Source organism: Oryctolagus cuniculus, chromosome 10, assembly GCF_051225735.1.
Source record: "Oryctolagus cuniculus isolate XC-2025 breed Fujian yellow rabbit chromosome 10, ASM5122573v1, whole genome shotgun sequence".
Lineage (NCBI taxonomy): Eukaryota > Metazoa > Chordata > Mammalia > Lagomorpha > Leporidae > Oryctolagus > Oryctolagus cuniculus.
The window spans coordinates 25,197,169-25,217,570 of NC_142876.1; the positions used below are offsets into that span (position 1 = coordinate 25,197,169).

Sequence of the window (20,402 nt, forward strand, 5' to 3'; positions counted from 1 at the left end):
GATATACATCAGTTGAAACTGAATAAAGAAATTATTAATAGAAGTACTATGGATAGTACACAGTGGTAAAAAAATGAAATCCTGCTGTTTTCCAAAAAATGGATATAAATGGAAATCATTATACTTATTGAAATAAGCCAGTCTCAAAAAGACAAATGCCATATGTTTTCCCTGATCTGTGTAACTAACAGAGTACTTAAGTGGTAATCCATAAGAATGAAATAGACATTTTCAGATGTCTTGACTATTAAGGATCAGTGTTTTTTTTTTTTTTTTTTTTTCCTTTGTACTACTTGTTGAACTGCTTACTTGGTTGATGGGTAAATCTTATGAGTATAAAGTTAATTGAAAATAGGTGTTTGTAAAAATTAAGAGTGGGAATGGGAGAGGGAGAGAAGGGTGGGAGCATGGGTGGGAGGGAGGGTAGGGTGGAAAGTGTCCTTATGTTCCTTAATCTATATATAGGAAACACATGAAATTTGTATAGCTTAAATAAAATCTAAAAAAAAAAGTCCAATCTAGGCTAGCAGGTTGGCATGCCAAGCAGAACATGGGAAGGAACACAGTGAAGTCCGATTTTACATATGAAGTCCTGACTTAAAATAGTAAGAGAATCTACGCCTGGCTTCGAGAGCAAATACACTTAATGTGGCTTTTCAGGAGCAGCTGTGGAAAGAGAAACCCATCAACATCCAGGAGACTTGCTCTTTCACTTTAGAATTCATGGACATCAACTTCAAATATCACAAAACCTCACTGCTACTTCTACTTCACTTCTACTGCGATGCATTCAATCAGCTCCTTTACAATGAATAGTCTCCATATTTTTGGTCTTTCAAACTAAAATCTCTCTTCTGAATGGGACTTGGGGAAAGTCATTTTTTTTCCAAAATAATACACTGAAGTAAATTTTTCAGCTTCATTCTCTTACAGATCTATTAGCATATCCCAGAATAAACAAACAAACAAAATTACCACTATATCTTCAAAATCTTATGTCAACTTCTTCTCTAGAAAACTAGAGACTTTGGGAACAGGTGTTTGGTGCAGCAGTTTGCTGCTTGGAACACCCACATTCCATATTGGAGTGCCTGGATTTTCAGTCCTGACACTGCTTCCAATTCCAATTTCCAATGCTAACATGCATTGTGAGAGATAATAATGATAGCTCAAGGTTGAGTCTCTGTCACCCATGTGAAACACATGGATTGAGTCCCAAACTCCTGGCATTAGTGCTGGCTGCTGAAGGCCTTTGAGTGGTGAACCACTGGATGGAAAATGTTTCTTTTTGATACACTCTCTTTCTCTTTCTCTTTTCTCTCTTCAAATAGTTAACTAAATTTAAAACACAACTAGGGTTTTAATTTATTATCTTATTTGAAGAAAAGGGGATGCATTCTTTTATTTATGAAAAGCATAACAAAGAAATGAATGGATGTTTCCAGCTCAATTTATCTGTAGTTATTTTTTTAATAAGGATGACAATCAGTAATGAATCAAACAGTATGAATTATATGTATTTCACCAAACACCAAGCTATTAGTGTTTACACACACACACACACACACACATATCCATTCAATAATCATTGAACATCTACTAGGTAACAGGCAATGTGTAAACTATTGGGAAGTTTACTAGAGTATGGTATTTGTTTTTAGTCTATTGAGAAGCATGTGGCCACTGCTACGACAGATCATACTCAAAGTGCTACTGAGGTTTAGAATAAAGATGTCTGAATCAAATTCAGGTAAAAGAAAGTTTCTCAGAAGTAAAATATCCATCATGTTTGGAAGGACTGTTAGGTGGATTACGTGAAAAAAAAAATCTCTGGCAAAGGACACACTGAGTCCAAAAGCTTGAAGTATGATGTAGTAGAGGAAATGTACCAGGAGGGAAGTATAGGTTGGCAGAACATCAGGGCCACATCAAAATGCAGCGGAGAAGTGGAATGACACCATCAGATCTGGTTGTGAAAAATCACTCTGATAATCCATGCAGAACAGAGAGGAGTGGAAGTAAAATGGCATCAAGAGGCAGGTGCAAGGCTATTTTTGGTGAGGAATGATGACAACCTGATATAAAGTATGGTTGCGGGAGTGGAGAGCACTGGATTGATTCCAAACACACCAAGAAAGTAGAAAATTAGAGATCTTGGCGACTGAATGGATATTGGCAGGGGGTGAAATGGAAGAACTGAGAATGATGGGAAAGCTTTTGACGTAGAGGACTGGTAGACAATGGTATCAGTACCAAAGTAAAGAACAGTATAGAGAGGAATCACAAGGTGAGAGATTAGCTCTCAACTCTCAGCTGGGTGGAAGGAACTGTGTGCACCTGAACCTCCCATTTTTGTTATACTGAAAACAGCAAAGGAAAAATGAAAAAAAAAAAATCTTTAAAAGAACCCATGGTCTATTTTTAAAATTTTTAAGAAATTATCACTTAACCCTCTTTAATTTTCAATTTCATCACCAGAATTAATGATGGCCAATCATGTAGGAAGAAAAAAAAATTTTTTTTTTGACAGGCAGAGTGGACAGTGAGAGAGAGAGACAGAGAGAAAGGTCTTCCTTTGCCGTTGGTTCACCCTCCAATGGCCGCCGCGGCCGGCGCGCTGAGGCTGGCGCACCACGCTGATCCGATGGCAGGAACCAGGAGCCAGGTGCTTTTCCTGGTCTCCCATGGGGTGCAGGGCCCAAGCACCTGGGCCATCCTCCACTGCACTCCCTGGCCACAGCAGAGAGCTGGCCTGGAAGGGGGGCAACCGGGACAGAATCCGGTGCCCCAACTGGGACTAGAACCCGGTGTGCCGGCGCTGCTAGGCGGAGGATTAACCTAGTGAGCCGCGGCGCCGGCCAAAAATGTTTTATGTTCTACTAAAAGTACCGGCGATGATCTCAACACAATTTAAAAATTAATCTGATGGTCAAGATGCCAACTTTATTTTCTATTTTTCACATATGCCAAGAAATGTTTTTGTCTTGTACATTCTGTTACACTGATCTAATATTCTTACACCAAACAGTACTATATTGATTTTAAGTCCAGTTTTATAGTAAATGTTAATTATACTTTTCAAAATTTCTTGGAATTCTTTTACATTTATTCTTCCATATAAAGTTTATGCTATTTGAATTGTATGGCATTAATAATATATCAGGGAAGAACTAACATTTATATAGTGTTCATATTTCCCATCTGAAAACATATGTATGTATATATTGCTTATATTTTAAACAAATGTTATGTTTTTCTTCATATACAGTGTTTATATTTATTAAATTTAGTTCTGGCTCTAATGTTTTATATTTTATGCATAATGCATTTGGTTTCTGTATAATGTTTAAGCTAACTGTTCTAATATAAAGAAAGCCAACATTTTTAGCTTAATAAATTCTTAAATTCTTTTATCAATTGAAATAGGTTTTCAGTTTAGTTTCTTGGAATTTCCAAATACAAAAGCACATCCTTTATAAAAGCAACAGTTTTTTTTCCTTGTGTAATAAAATGTATGACTTTTTAAAGTTTATTTATTCTTATAAAAACCTCTATGTTGTTGAGCGACACAAGTAGTAAAAAGCATCCTAGACTTTTTTGGATCTTGAAGCAAATGTATTTAGTATGTAATTATTAGCATGATGCTTGCTTTTAATTTCTAATAATACAGTTCTTAAAACTTGCTTATATTCCTGTATTGAGTATTTTTGAAAAAAATGATAATGACTGCTAACTCTTATAAAATGTCATATTACATCTATTGATACAGTTACATAACACCTCTTTAAATTATACCTTAATCAACTGAGATTTTAATGTGCACTGAATATATGATTTCCTTTTGTATCAGAAGAAACTATACCTATTTCCTTAATATAGACAACAAGGCTGTATCTGCCTGATTAAGAAGCAACTTCATAAGACCAGTGGTATGAGGATTTTATATAACTGTCAAAAAGAATTGTAGTTGAAGTCTGAGATTATACATCAAAACGAGCAACAACATACTACTGGGTTCTTACCAGCCATTATCATATTTAATCTCACAAGGATACAATGAGATAGATGCTGTTATGATACCCTTTTTAGATGAGAATACTTAAGGCTTAGGGAAGACACTTGTCCAGGTTTACATAGTGAGGGCAGTAATATTTAATCCCAGTCATTAAGACTCTAGATTTTACCTTATCCCTTCCACCCTATTTTAGACAGACATCAAGCAGGTCATAAAGGTATCAAATATTTCACGAGCATATTAAAAACTTGCAAACACCAAGGAAAGAACTCAAAACATTTTTTAATATTTATCTAAGTCTAATCCATGCCACCCTTTATACAATGGAGCTCTGAGATTCTGAACAAACACTTGATCAAGAATTGAAGCAGATTTAAACTGCTTCCAAAAATCAGTTTTGGAATTGTCTGCTACACTCTTATGTGTAAGATGAAATCCATTTGAAAGATAATAAGGGGCTGGTTTCTTTAATTTTGTAATGAAATAGCTTTAATACCAACTCATCTAAATACACAACCCAGCAATTAGCAGCACAGTGTATCACAAGACCCTTTGGGGTGCTGGTTCTGTTCCGGTTGCTCCTCTTCCAGTTCAGCTCTCTGCTGTGGCCCAGGAGGGCAGTGGAGGATGGCCCAAGTGCTTGGGTCCTGCACCCCATGGGAGACCAGGAGGAAGCACCTGGCTCCTGGCTTTGGATCGGCACAGTGTGCTGGCTGTAGCGGCCATTTGAGGGGTGAACTAATGGAAGGAAGACCTTTCTCTCTCTCTCTCTCTCTCTAACTCTATCAAAAAAAAAAAAAAAAAAAAGACCCTATAAACTCCCATCAAAAGCCAATGTGAAAGAAATTCTACTTTATGGTATGCCACCTATACACCTTTGTTCATACCATTAACATCAAATTAAGTTGCCAGGAAGAATTCTTTGCTCTTTGGGTAAGACACACTCTTTACCCCACATTGACAATTTTTACCCAGATACAATTTAATGCCTTGCCTGTTGCCCAATTTTCATATTGTTAACTTTTATTTTTTAATAAAACCTAAAAAAGTGCCTTCAAAATGTTAAATTCACCTTTCATTTGATATCATTGTAGTTTTCCTCTCTAGTTCCTTTTTTCTGCATTTTACTATCTGTACTTTTATATATTCTTATTTTCTCCAACAATTTAGAAAATATTTAATTTTTAAGAGTAATATTTGACTGAATATGAATGTACGATATGGTATTTATCTGCATCTAAAGTAGAGAAAATTTCGGGTTTTAGCCTGTTTCTTTTAATATATCTTATGTACATCTACCAGCACAGAATATGCTATGTACCTCCAACTCTTGCCCATATTGAACCTTCTTTAAGCTAAGGACTGCACAATTTCAGATGTCAAGCCTCTGATTTCTGTCAGTTAGTTCAAACTCAGAAACAATAAGATGTAAACTAACATGAACTGTGGTTTGGAGGGCTGCAAATCAGGACAACACAGATTCTGAGAGCTCTCAAGGCAGGGCTGTCAAAGGGAAGGAGAACCTGACGTTCAATGAAGAAGAGTGGAGCAAAGGCGCTACCCTAGCAGTGGGTCGTACAGCACCAGGGCAGGGCTGATTGCTGGGCCCATCTCCAGGTGACAGTGGTGACAGATGTCACTGAAGCAGTCATTAAAACGTGTGCATGTCTCTTGCAAGTCTGACCTGCTTCAAAAGTTTGCATTCTTGTATTGAATTCAAGAATTCACTTTCCCAAGCAGTAGCCCCATTAATGTGTAAGTCCTAGTTCCATAATGGCCTGTTTCTATTTTGAAATGTACTTTTAATGCTGCCTTTTATCATAAAAATAATAATTCAAGTAATCTTTTGGATTTCATATTCTATTATTTTCCCTTTTCTTGATTATTTTTCTGCTTCAGGCCCAATACTCAACATCAATGTTTTTATACATTTTGGTCTCAAAATGAGGTAAACATGAAATCAAAATTAAACAAAAACTTAAAGAGATTTACCTTATTTTCCACAGATTTTTATTTTAGTGTATCTGTCACTTTTTTTTTTTGTTTTGTTCATTGTATTGGTTTCCTCTTGTTTTTATACTTAGTAGCTTAAATTACCACAAGCTTAGTGGCTTAAAACAAAATAGACTTTTTTTCTTTACATTTCTAGAAGCCAAAAATCCAGTATCTCATCATATGAGCTAAAATCAAGCAGTCAGCAGGGGTGTGCTCCTATTCAAAGCTCAAGGGAATAATGTGGCCTTTCAGGCTTCTTAAGGCTGCCATCTCCCTATGTCATGCTCCTGTATCCCTCCATCCTGGGCTTGTTGTCACATTTCTTTGACTTGTCCTCCTGCCTCCTTCATAAAAGGACCTTTGCAACAACACTGGGTTCACCCAGACAACCCAGGGTCATCTCCCAACTTAATCACATCTGAAGTGTCTCTTCTGCCATGTCAGGTACAACATTTGCAGATTTGGGAGAATAGTATTCAGACTACCACTACTCATTCCTGCTCTTTATTTCTCTTTTATCCAATTTCTTCTGACCAGTCGGAACTTTTTTTTTTCTACTTCTTACTCTTCTACCAAGTGAATTTTTTTTTCATTTTTGAAAGTTGAATATTTGAGACGAATATGATTAACAGGACTGTTTTAATACGCAGTGTCCCGTCTTTCTTGTGGCTTCAACAACTTGTACAGCATCATTATTCAGAAAGTAAATTTTAATGCATTACCTCTCAAATATTTGTACTCAATGAGTTTCATATATTATGCAGATATAAAATCACAAGAGTGTTTGTACTTTAGTTCTCAAGCAAAAAGGAACCTTATCATCCCCTGGTCAAGGTTACGAGGCTAATTACTTACTTCCTGGACACAGGACATAAGAGCTGGTTCTAAGACTCACTGTTTTATCCTGCTGAATCACTGTTGCCCTTGCTGAAGGCTCTCTATTGCTGACTTTTGCAAGCTAAATCTCTCCACTTTGTTAGAGGTTTAATTTTATTTTTTCCCAGAAACCTTCTATTTAAGGAATGCAAACTTCATGCATTTCATAAATACAACTTTAGGAACACAGCAATTCTTCCCATCATACCTGCCCTCCTACCCGCACTCCCACCCTTCTTCCTCTTTCCTCTATTCCCAACCTTATTTTTCACTAAGATCCATTTTCTTTTTCTTTCTTTCTTTTTTTTTTTTTTTTTTTTGACAGACAGAGTGGACAGGGAGAGAGAGAGACAGAGAGAAAGGTCTTCCTTTTCCGTTGGTTCACCCCCCCAATGGCCACTGTGGCGGGCGTGCTACGCTGGCACACCACGCTGATCCGAAGGCAGGAGCCAGGTGCTTCTCCTGGTCTCCCATGGGGTGCAGGGCCCAAGCACCTGGACCATCCTCCACTGCCTTCCCGGGCCACAGCAGAGAGGTGGCCTGAAAGAGGGGCAACCGGGACAGAATCTGGCACCCCGACCGGGACTAGAACCCAGGGTGCCGGTGCTGCAGGTAGAGGATTATCCTATTGAGCCGTGGTGCCGGCCCAAGATCTATTTTCAACTAACATTACATACATAAGATTAACTCTAAACTAGGTAAAAAAAGTTCAACAAATAGTAAGAAAAAAAAAACTGCTCCTCAACAGTCGAGACAAAAACCACATTATTATTGATTGTGTATGAAAATTTCCACCTGCTCATTTAATAAAACACTGGTAGCAAAAATAGATCCCCAAGCTCAATTTCCAAGAGGGATACCTTGCTGAACTTCATCACAAATTCTCTCATTTCCTTATTCAAGACATTTACATAAGAACCTTGGGGAATTTTAATGATCTTGGGGTTTTTTTAAGCTGAAATTTTGAGGTTGAAAATAAATATTTTAAAACTTCCCAGCTGTCAGTAATAGCAGCACGCTTCCCAGGGAACTCTGAACAAACAAGGTGGTTTGGCTTTATAATTACTTTAACAAAACATCCTAATTAAAAGGGCAATCCATAAGGAATTGGAGTATTTTTCCAAGTTACTGTTCGTCTTCACATTGTTTAAGCCAATAAGAAAAGACAAGAGAAACTAAAGTCACAGAGGAGAGAGAATGTTGCCTTTAACAATGTGCAAATAGTGATGCTTCTTGTTAACTGACTTGCAGAGTTTAGAGTTACAGAGTAATGAGTAGTTCACTCTTCAGGGTTCACCAAGAAATTGCGAGGCAAGGAGCAAATGTTTCCCAACACATATCCAGGGAATACTAATGATGAAGTTCCCTTGCAGCACAAACTTCTCGGCTACAGCAAAGAATACCTCCCATTCCATTTGCCTTGTTTTCAGATTACTAATGGGTGTATCTTTTAATTTTTATTCATTTATATATTTCAAAAGCAGAATGAAAGACACAGAGGCAGACACGCAGATACAGAAATCTTGGGTTTGTTCAATCCCCAGCTGCTAGCTACATTTGGCTTTGAGCCAGGCTGAAGCCAGGAATCCTGAATTCAATCCATGTCTTCCTCATGGGTGGCAGAGATCCAGCTACTTGAGCCATCACCTGCCGGGTTCCAGGTGTACATTATTAGGAAGCTGGAAACAGATAGCAGGCCAGGACTCAAGGGCAGGGTGCTCCAATGTAGGGTGTAGGGGTATCAAGCAGCATCTTAACTACCGTGCCAAATGCCCATCCCAATGTGTATATGAATGGAAATAGATGAAAATTTTCTTAGCAATGAACTTCCAGATGAAGAAGTGGAAGAATGAAAAAAGTGGCAATACTTGAGATGTGCTAAGATAATCAAATTTTAACAGAGGAGTATTTGGCTGAGTATACATTTTGATCAAATAGTGGCAGAGATGACTTTGCTTAAATGATTTCTTTTGGGAGAACGTCTCCATGCTGTTTCACACACCCTTTTCTGTCCACCTAATGGTCAGAATCCCTTTTCTCTGAAATTTCTAGCTTAAATACCTTTTGTTTTTGTGAAGTCTTTTCCAATATTGCAGCCCCAATCTGCCTATGCCTCAATGAGCTGTTATCATTTTCATGTTTGTGCTTCCCATGACTCCGTACATTCTAGGTTCTTAATTATATTTCCTAATAACTGCATCGGTACACACAAAAGGAAAAAACAAAGAATGCTGCATGTGGAAGAGTGATATTATTAATCCAAGACCATGGAAAAGTTCAAACAAAGCCAATCAGGCATTTATTAGGACTCTCCTCATGAGCATGCCACAGAGATTCTTGATTTAGAACAGGTTAATATATTAATATATTCAGCACACATGGATATGAAAGGCATGGAATTAAGTGGAAGTTTTGTAGCATCTGAGAAGCTGGATTTTATATTTTGATTTCACTTAGACTGTGACTCATTCAGAGACAGGAGAAAGAGCACATTAGTTAAGCAGAGTCCCATTCATTCTGGATACTTTATGGGAACTTCAGCACCTCTGCTCTGTTTATTTTCACTCCTTCCAGTAAGAGATATATAGTCCCCTGGGTTTGAGTAAGTGATATGACCTCATTTCTTAGAATCATTTGTCTTGAATCACGGTCTTTATTGTTACCAGGCCAGTTCTATGATTCCTGGAGTTCTGCTCTGATCTGCACTGGATGCCACTGACCAAACCGAGTCCTGAATTCCAGCTGCACCGTTACTAACTGACTTCAGCAAGTTACACTTTCTTAGCTTAAGTTACTCTTCCTAAAGTAAAGTAGGTAACACACGCTCATAATATTAGATGAGAGGATAAAACAAATATCCACGAACACTTAATTCTCAGGTAAAATATGAAAACATCTCTGCATGGCAAATCATAACCATCCTTTTGTATTTATGTAAGGCTAAATCATATCCTCACAGCTGTAGGCTCACCTCGCTTGGCTCCTTTTTCACTTTACCATCAAATGGGTGGTCTCAGGATGTCTTCTCTTAATGTTCATAGTGTTGGTCTGACCTGTTCACAGGGCTGTTCCTCACTTCCTTAAAGTCTGGGCCCTTATTTACCCATTTAAAAAGACCTGTTCAACCTCCTTTATAAAATGGTACTTCCTAAGCCTTGCTATTCCATCTAACATGTTTTATATTTCTTTTGAGAATATATTACTGTTTATCATTGTCTCAATACTCAATATTCCTTGAAGGTAGGTACTTTATCCATCTATTCCTTTACTCCTAGTTTGCACAATAACACCTGGTATACATGGCCAAACTTAGAAGGTTTGTGGAAAATGAATGACAAGTTTATTTGGTCATTTAAAAAACCTGAAATCCATGCATAGTTTTATCATAATTTATATTTTCATTATTTTTTTTAAAATTCTCCTCATATATACCTTCAGTACTTATTGAAAAAACACATATGAATGAATTGTCACTAATCTATTGGAAAGAGTATGAATTTTGTCAAGTGTAATTTTTTTGTAAATTACATAACCTAAAACAAGTTAAAAGTGCACCTGTAAGTCTCAAACTCCTTTTCTGTAAACTCCAGTATTACCTGTAGCATTATTTTACCTGGAATGCCTAAGTCTACCTACTTCTAATACATGTTGCATGCTTCAGCCAGGCAAATCTCTTCAAAATGCAATCCTAATTAAATCATTGTTTTTTAAAAAAAGTCCTTTAATAGCTTAGGATAAAGTAAGTAATTGCTTTAATGACCTTAAGATAATATTCAAAACGCTTGACTTGTTCATGTCAGATTTAGAACCTATCTCACAAGTCTTACCAAATGCCGTTTTTATTTTCTTTGATGGTCTTTTTTTATTCCTCTAACAGTGCCACTATTTGTCTTGACTTCAAATACACATTTATCTTACTTTCCATTAATATTCCTCAATTTGTAATGTACTCTTTTGCATAATCCTTACTAATTCTTACTCATCCTTTAGGGCTCAATTTAAATGCAAGTTTTCTATATAACTGTTCACCTATTGTGTGGTCTATATCTATCTATGTGTCTGTCTTTCTATCATTTATCTATGTCAGACCACAGGGTTTTGAAAATATCTAGCCAGGTTTGAATTACAACAATGACAATTTCCAATCACTTCATCTAAAATGCCATCTCTCTTTGTTACACTCACAGCTCTCTGATGAAAAAACTATATATTTCTGATTTATTACTGCATCCCCAAAGTTAAGCATGGTGCCTGGTGCTTAACAAATTTTCTCTAAATATCCTTTGAGTTAATATGCTATCGCAGCTAGTGATTATCAACATTACAGAAATAACATCCTTTGATTATTTTACTGCCACCGTAATTATTTTAGTAAAAGTCAAATTTGTGGCTATAGTAAAATCATGAATGACAGATATTTACAAAAATAAAGGAAAGATGGAGAATGAAAAGGAGTAATCCAAGCACAAAGAAAGGAAGGAAGGCTTGAGGAAGGAAAACGGAAGAAGCAGCAGATCAAGAATAAAGATGAGAAAGGAAGGGATACAAAATTCCTATCCTTTATTTTAAGTGAATAATTTCAAGTCCACTGGATACAAAACAAAATCAACTTTACTATCAATTATTTAGGCAATGATCTTGTGCCAAATCACATTTTCAATGCATATATGATTTTTGGGTCCCAGTTTTGATCACTTAACTTTAAATATGTTGATCATAACTTACTTTTTTTAAGTGCATTTAATTCTCATTAATTTCTACCTCTTTCACTTGAAACTCCAATTCTATACAGTAAAAAAATTTTTATGTTGCTTCCTTTACTCATTTCTTTTCAACTTTGTTTCATATTTAGCCACATATTTTTATTTTTTTAATATTTGTTTATTTATTTGAAAGGCAGAGATAGAGAGAGGCAGAGGCAGAGTATGAGAGAGGTCTTCATCTGCCTTGGGCCATAGCAGGGAGCTGGATCAGAAGTGGAGCAGCTGGGACTCGAACCGGTACCCACACGGGATGCCAGTACTGCAGGCAGCAGCTTTACCTACTATGCCACAGTGCCAGCCCTGTTATTTTTATTTTTAGACCAACTTTTCACCTGCTTATTTTGAAAATTCTGGTCATATTTAAATTGCTGATTAATGCATTTATTATGGATCTTAATATCTCATCCATGAATGTCTCAAGACAGCTACCAGTTAAGTAGATAAAATAAGTTGCCTTTTATATAAAGAAAATGTCAAATCAAATATTAATGATTAAGTCATAAACAAGTCAAAAACTATATATGGATGTCTTGCTGAAGCATCATTAAAAAAAGCTAGAGAAGTTGAAGTTATATAATATAACTCTATTTCATGGTTACCATCAGAAACTGTAGCAATTTTTGTGAAGAAACTGATTAAGATCACTTATTGACAAAACATAAATAGAAAATAATTTAATTTCAGATTACAATGAACAAAAGGAACCTCCTTAAAGAACCATAACTAATGCTGCACTACTCAAAGAGTAGCAACTATTGCAGACAATGTATGCAATTCATCTTTTTTTTTTCAGTTTTATTTTACATCTGAATATATGGAAGCAATACATTTTCCCCAAAGTTGTAGCTTATCAACTTTTTAAAGGAGTGCTTTGAAGCTGAGGTAACAGAGAAGATGGAAACCAGACTGCGACTGACTGGGGAGAGATCTTACCGTCCAGATCATTCTCTGGGGTCTCTGCTGTATACCAGTTGGAGGGGGGTCCAGTGCCGTTGACTGTCATGGCTGACACTTGGAAACTGTACTGACTGCCCTTCTCCAGTCCTGGGGAGAAAATGTGCATAGGTTAAAAAAAAGTTACTGAATAACAAGTATTTTTTAACAATAGTTGACACAATTTGCATTGTTTATGATTCCTGTGGTAATTATTAATATTTTGGCAAAAAGGGCAGGATTATCACAGAGAGAAAAAGGATTATTTTTTCAGATCACCTCATGTATTATTTCTAGTTTATAAAAATGTACCACTGAAAATAGCTTCAGGGCCGATGCAGAAATATAAAATATGAACAGCGAAAAAATAATCAGAAATAGCAAGGATCATTTTTCCACCCCGTTCAGACGAGCCCTGACTATAAATCAGGAATAGTCTAACAGTTTATGCCTCCATCATTCAGTCAAGGTCAGGGATTATAGTTTCTTTAGAATAAGAAAGAAGAATCCAAAGCCGCGGCACTTGTGCAACCAAAACCAAACCAAACCAAACACCCAGTGTGGGCTTTCATCTCTTAAAGTCATCTTTTTGATTATATTTTGTTTTTTATTTTAGTTTTTTTTTTTTTTTTGACAGGCAGAGTTAGAGAGAGAGAGAGAGGGAGAGAGGGAGAGAGAGGTCTTCCTTTTTCCGTTGGTTCACCCCTCAATGGCCACTATGGCCGGCGCTGCGCCGATCTGAAGCCAGGAGCCAGGTGCTTTCTCCTGGTCTCCCATAGGGGTGCAGGGCCCAAGGACCTGGGCCATCCTCCACTGCCATCTCGGGCCACAGCAGAGAGCTGGAGTGGAAGAGGAAGGAGCAACCGGGACAGAACTGACGCCCCAACCAGGACTAGAACCCGGGGTGCCAGCGCCGCAGGTGGAGGACTAGCCTAGTGAGTCGAGGCGCCAGTCTGATTATATTTTGTTTTTGCTGCAGCTTCCAATGAGAGATGAAGGAAGTTAATATGATAATTTGACACTGGGATTTTTTTTTTTTTGAGAGCATAGAAAGACCTACTGGATTATTAGTATGATATGTAATAACTTTCCTCTTACCCAAATCTCGAAGTAGCCTACTAATGTAACAAATTACTGCAAATGGATAACATGTGTTGCTATGGTATGGCTGTCCTCTCCAAAACCCACGGGGAAATTTAATTTTCACTGTTAAAGTTTTAAAGAGTGAGGCCTTTAAGAACTGATCAGACCGTGAGGGCTCCACACCCATGAATGGGTTAATTCTGTCATCACAGGAATGGGTTCCTGAGAAGAAGGCTGAGTTTTCTCCTCTATCTGGCTTGCTTATGTGCCCTTCTGACCTCTTCCACAGAATTTTGTCTTGACATAATGGCACTATGATCTTGGAAAAGCATCACCAGAATCACAAGCAAAATATTTTCTATTGTTTATAAATTACCCAATCTGGCATCCTGTTACAGCACAAAAAATGAACCAATACACGTGTCAGCGAACATCTGACATTTTTGAGACACTCAGAACTCAGCTGAATTGCCAAGTTCTTTTAAACTGCAAGGAACTGAACAGCTCTGAACAAGAAAAAAAATGGAATCTCTGGCTTTTCCATTAATCTGAAATTTCACAAGTCTTTGGTGCCAAGACAAATTTATAAATAAAGTACATTATTGGGGCAACGATGCTCACAACATGTAAGTTTTTTTAGAAGTACTACAATAAGATGTAATTTATTATTAATAGGAGATGCTATTTTCAGTGATGGTTAGAAAGGACTTGGCAATACAAAGGGATAGTTGTCTTCAATAAATAACTGTACTAGAGAAATCATCTGGTAAATTCACTCACATAAAGTGATCTGTAACACAAAGTTCTATCCTCTGAAGAAGCTTCTATTTTAGTAAAATAGACTGAAAGTTGAATGTGGCTACACAGAGAAGGTTAATGGTGCTGTTTTTCCTTTGTAATCACTGGTGTTTTAATCGTCTATCCCTAGTGTCTACAAAAGTGCCTGGAACATGGTAGATGCACACTCACACAGGACTGTGTGAAAAATCCACTGAAACTGATTGGGCACAGCAGTGGGTAACATAAAGCAATTATTAGGTTAAAAAACAACATGGAATGCCATCCAGGTGGCAAAAGAGTTACTTTTGAAAGTTAAGACCTTTATCACCCCTCTATCAGGCCTGTACTGATTTTGATTTGCTAATGTTACTGACCTGAGAAATTTAGGATAATTTTATTCAGAGTGCATAGACAATGATATCTATAGGCCTATTATGACAGCTGATTTGATATACCATCTGTGGTGGTTAGTTATATGTGTCATCTGAAAAGGCTGTAATATCCAGTATTCAATCATGCACTAATACCAGTGTTTTTGTGAATTATTTTGTAGCTGGGACTCAGGTCCACATTCAGTTGATTTCTAAGTTAGGGACACTGTCTTAGACAACTTGGCTTGGCCAGATTCAATCAGGTAAAAGGCCTTAAGAGCAGAACTGAAGCAGACATTCTTCTGCCCCCGGATACTGACTTCAGTTTGGAAGCTCCAGCACGCCTCTCCTAATGCCTCCCAGTGGACTTTGCAGTTGCATGCCAGTTATCACAATCACATATGCCAGTTTCTTTCAATGGACCTCTTAGTATGTATCTCCTGCTCTGTCTCTGGTTGAACCCTGAATGATGCACCATTTTATTAACGCAATATTTTGATGCATAAGTGGCAATCTTTCTGACTGCCCTATCTTACGTTTTGTTCACTAGACTCTAAGTCAAGTCATTATTCGTACAAAAATCTATCACTTTTTAATAGTCATTAGACTATCTCACTATAAATTGTATTTGCAATTTCATCAAACATTTGTATGCATTTGGATTCATGTAATTTGAGTTCAGGGTCCATCAGAGTCATTAATTCAGTTTTAAGGGGATTTAAATGTGTTAATAGCTAGAAGTGAGCATTATAAAGCAGCTGAGAGACCATTTATTGTTTCAGAGATGGATCCCCAATGGTGTGTCACGTGACCAGCCCACGCTATTTGTGAGTATCCCTTCCAGTCATGCACAGTAGGACAGCTCTCCATGTTGCCCTCTCTATTCTATCTGCAGGGAAGTTTTAGCTTCTTGTACAGATTAGTGACCTACATTTTCCTGGGAAATTTCTTTGAAGCATTGTATTTCATATTTAAGAAATACTTGATGCTGCTTTTTCTTATAGAATATGGCTAAGCTGTGGAATCTCACACCACAAACATCTAGAAATTCTAGCTAAAGTACGAAAATACTTAAATATGCATACAGAATGTTATGATTAAAGGAAATCTGAAGTAATGTTTAATCGAACGGCACACGCAGTGCTGAGCATCCAACAGAGCGGCCAGTAAACAAGGTGGTGATGCTGTCGGAATGAGAAATCCATCATGGACAGAACTGCTTCCAATTATTTTGCTGATTCAAGTTCATCCTTAGTTGCACTGAATGTGCTTGACTATTGGTATCCTCTGCTGTTTTACTCAGTGGAATGTTTTTTAAAAATTGAATTTCTCTTTTAGAATACTTTCATCAACAGTTTGGATTCTAAGTTTAGCACTTTCTGTGTTAAACGTTTCCAACAGAATTAGCACTGTGACCCTCTCCTATACTTAGGTTAATATAGGATGAAATGATAAACAGAACCAGAACTTTTGGCTTTTCAGAGATGCAGTCTGGACATTTCCCTCAGAAATCTAGGTTGCGGATATTCCATGATTCAGTGCTGTGAGCAGTGCTTTGCTGGGCAAGTCAAAAATACATGAAATCTCCTCTAATCCTAATTTGCCATCTAAGGTGATAAGGTAATAATACGACCTCCCATGTTACAGCATTCCTGTGCGAAACAGATGGCAAATTGCCTATTAAAGTAGTGTATAAATTCTGGTTTTTAAAATACTATCTTTCTATATACTAACCTCCACAAATAAAAGAAAATATATGATATTCTTCTTCCTGGGTCTGACTTATTGCACTCAGCATAATGATCTCCTGTTGCATCCATTTGTTTCAAATGCTAGGATAAAATCATGTTTTTAACAGTTGAAAAGTTGACCAACATGTTCCAGTGGTTTGTAAGTTATTTCCTCATTTGAGTTTATAATATCTTGTGATTTTCACATAGAATACATCATTTGCACTCATTTTGCAGACAAGGATAACAGACTCAGATAAATTAAGCAAATGTCCTGTGTGGTGTTTTTCAATCAGAACCTGGATCGCTTTCTGGTGAAGAATCTGGACTCTGTCCTATCATTTTCTGTGTTCTAGAGCAGTGCTGTTTTCTTAAGAGGCCCAGGTGGCCAGGCTAGGACTCAAGGACAGTAGCAACAAATATAAAGCAGGACACAAATGCAAGAGGACTTTGTGATGATCATTTCCAGACTGAATAATGGGCAGGAAGGTAGGACAGAATGGATGATTCTATTTGAACTTTGGGTCAACCTAAGAAATCAGTAACACCCGAAATTCAGTTTAAATAAAAGTTAAGTTGTTCTCTATCTTAGGAAAAAAATGTTATATTGTTAAAAAGATTAAGTATCTTCTAGAGTTTCACCAAGGGCAGCATTATGGCATAGTAGGTTAAGCCTCTGCCTGAGGCACCAGCTTTCCATATGGGCACTGGTTCCTATCCTGGCTGCTCCTCTCCAGATCCAGCTCTCTGCTGGTGTGTGGGAATGTGGTGAAAGATGGCCCAAGTGCTTGGAACCCTGCAACCATGTGGGAGACCTAGAAGAAGCTCCTGGTTCCCGGCTTCAGATCAGCCCAGCTCCAGCTATTTGTGGCCATTTAGGAGAGTGAAATAGCAAATGGAAGACCTGTTTCTCTAAGTCTTCATTTCTCTATCTGTAAGTCTCTCAAAGAAATAAATAAATCTTTTTAAAAAAGTTTTGGGGGCCCTATTTCTAGAAGTTCTTTTATATTGTACTCATTCATTCATTCATTGGAGGTAAAGAGAAGTCAGCCTATGATTAAATGTTTTGTGTGTATATGTATGTGTATTTCTAGAAGTTGTTGGATGTTTTAACCAAACTGGGACACTAAGCATATTAACTATTATTTTAAACCAAATTGATCAGGCAACCTTTTTGCTTTAACATATTATAAAGTTGACTTATCTAATTGCAAAGGTAATCTTCAATTTATATCATCCAATAAACAACTTTTTCCACCCCTGCAGTTTTCCATGATCTCTTTATATACTCCTACTCTTATTGTTTAGAGTTAATAATATAGCTTTTCAATTCAGGAAGAAAATATGTTTGAATTTTTGAGCCATAACTTGTTAGTTACAGTGCAATGAAAAACTTGAGAACCCTCCTTTTTGCTCTCAATTTCTCACCAATAAAATGTAATATGAAAGTCAAATAAAGTTATAAAGATTAAATTTTTAAAAGAATACAAAATACTTAGCGTAACAGCTGATATCAAGGAATAATAAATAATATTTTGTTGTAAATGTTATAAGTAATTTTTAAAAATTTTATTTTCTTTATACTATATATATATATATATATATAATGGAATACTACTCAGCCATAAAAAATAATGAAATCCCATCTTTCACAACAAAATGATTGCAACTGGAAACCATTAAACTTGGCGAAATAAGCCAGTACCCAAAATAAAAATACCATATTTTTCCCCTGATATGTGGTAACAGAGTACAAAACATGTAATGTTTATAAGGGAAATTGATATTTTGAGAATTGATTATTGCTTATAGCCCTTGTCTCTACTGTTGAAGAACAGTGTTTATTTTTTATTCTTACTATTTCATAGAGTGCTTTACTTAATGGAGAATTAATCTTATGATTATAAAATAAACTGAAAATATGTCACTGTAAAAATTAAAGAAAGAATAGGAAAGGAAGGAGGAGGGAGGGAGGGAACAAAAGTGGGAGGAATGGTAGGGTGGTAAGTACCACTATGCTCCTAAATCTATATATATGAAACACATGAAATTTGTTCACCTTAAATAAAAATCCTGTAAAAATAAAATAAAAAATTAAATTAAAATAAAAGGTTTTGTTTATTTGAAATGCAGATACAAGGAATGAGATAGAAAATCTGTTGGCTCACTCCCCAAATGCCCCCAACAGCTTAGAGTTACATCAGGCTGAAGACAGGAACCCTGAACTCAGGCTGGGTTCCATGTGGGTGGCAGGAACCAAGCACCTGAGACATCATCTTCAGCTTCCCAGGCTGTATATTCAGGGCAAACTGAAATCAGAAGAAGAGCCAGGACTCAAATCCAGGTAACTGTTATGTGATTCAGGAATCTCAAGCAGTTTCTTAATTGCTAAACAAAATGCCTATCTCTAAGGATTATTTTAAACCACAATGATCCTTTCCATAGTCATATAATAATGTGAGTCACTCAAAAATATAGAGTGAGCAAAAGATAACAACATGGATCACATAACAAGTAGTCTAAACCCCTTCAATCCTCTTGGGCTCATCACTTTAACATGTGCTGGATTACAGAAGCACCTCACAGACCTCAGTTGTCTCTTCTAGAACAAAAGGGTTTGGATGAGATGAACTGTGTGGTTCCTAGGTCTTTGGAACCTGGAAGTCCAATCTCAATGTGTGTGTGCGTGTGTAGTTCCTGGATGCTTGTAATTATAATTTCATTCTAAAGAAATGTGATGAAGCTAGTAATGCTTTTCTTAGCTGTAAAAAACATCTATTTTTCAATAAAAAATATGCTTGAAATTCCGAGATGGCTGAATAGGGAAAAGACATGCTGATTCTGACCAGAAAAAAAAAGCAGAAGTGTTATTCCCAGGGAAGAGTTGGAGAGAAGTTTGCAGTGGAAATTCTACAGAAAGAAGAGAAATGCCATGGAGTGGTGTGGCAAGTGTAGATGCACAGCAATGAGTGGGGCGCCATCCACAACTCTCATAGCTAGAGGCTGGAGGAGATGCCAGATTCTGAGAATTAGGGGAGAGCAGACTGCAGAAGCTGGTACCACTGAGGGAAACCCTTGGTGGCCTGCACCGTCTTTGAGTCTATCCTAGAGCTCCAGTGTGGGGCAGGGCACTCCCAACCCAGTGAAGGAAAAGCCCATTTCTTTCTCCCCATTCCCTCACAAGGGTGCCCAGCAACTGCAGGAGAGAAGGTGCATCCTGACACAAATAGATGCTACAGCAGCTCTCATGCATGCTACCAGGGCATTTTAGCAGACGGAAACATCTGTGTTTCCCACTGCCTTTGAGTCTGGCTGGGAGGATTGACAGGGGCTGGGCACACACTAAGGAGTGTGAAGTTTCACCGATCTCTCAACATATCACAGGCTTGTGGGCTCAGACTTCCAAAGTGGAGCACCCATAGGCAGTGGGCTCTGGAAATGATTTTGCTCTCTCCATGGACAGGGCAGGCCCACAATGGAAAGGAGATCCTCTGCACTCTAGGACTTCATGATAGGGCATGAAGTGTAGCTGGGTCTCTGAGCCATTACTGTGTCCAGCATCAGGCTCAGAGCTCCTGATTGTCTGGGGTGGATTATTGTAGAGGTTTCCCTACTCACAATGAGGACTGCATAGATCCTTTGTGTGGTTCATGTGCCAGCATGGGTAAGGGTTGTAACCACTGTAGGCTAATGCCAGGCACTGATGTTGTGATTATGCTAACAGGTGTAATCATATACTCCCCCTGCTGACAATACAGGAGATCTACCATGCCCAATATGGGTGACACCCTGGATTTTACCCCACTCTTGAGCACTGGCCCTATCCAACACATGCCTCTGGGTATTCACTGAAGGA

General features: G+C 37.5%; 1 protein-coding gene across 2 annotated transcripts in view; it reads right to left on the bottom strand.

The window, feature by feature from the left end:
• The window catches only part of DCC (DCC netrin 1 receptor), a 1,201,543-nt gene that overhangs the window by 195,776 nt on the left and 985,365 nt on the right, over positions 1 to 20,402 (bottom strand). For both annotated transcript variants that reach the window (XM_051851212.3, XM_051851210.3), the window contains exon 14: positions 12,583 to 12,693. In XM_051851212.3, the coding sequence (XP_051707172.1) occupies positions 12,583 to 12,693 (111 nt within the window). The remainder of the gene's footprint in view (positions 1 to 12,582; positions 12,694 to 20,402) is intronic.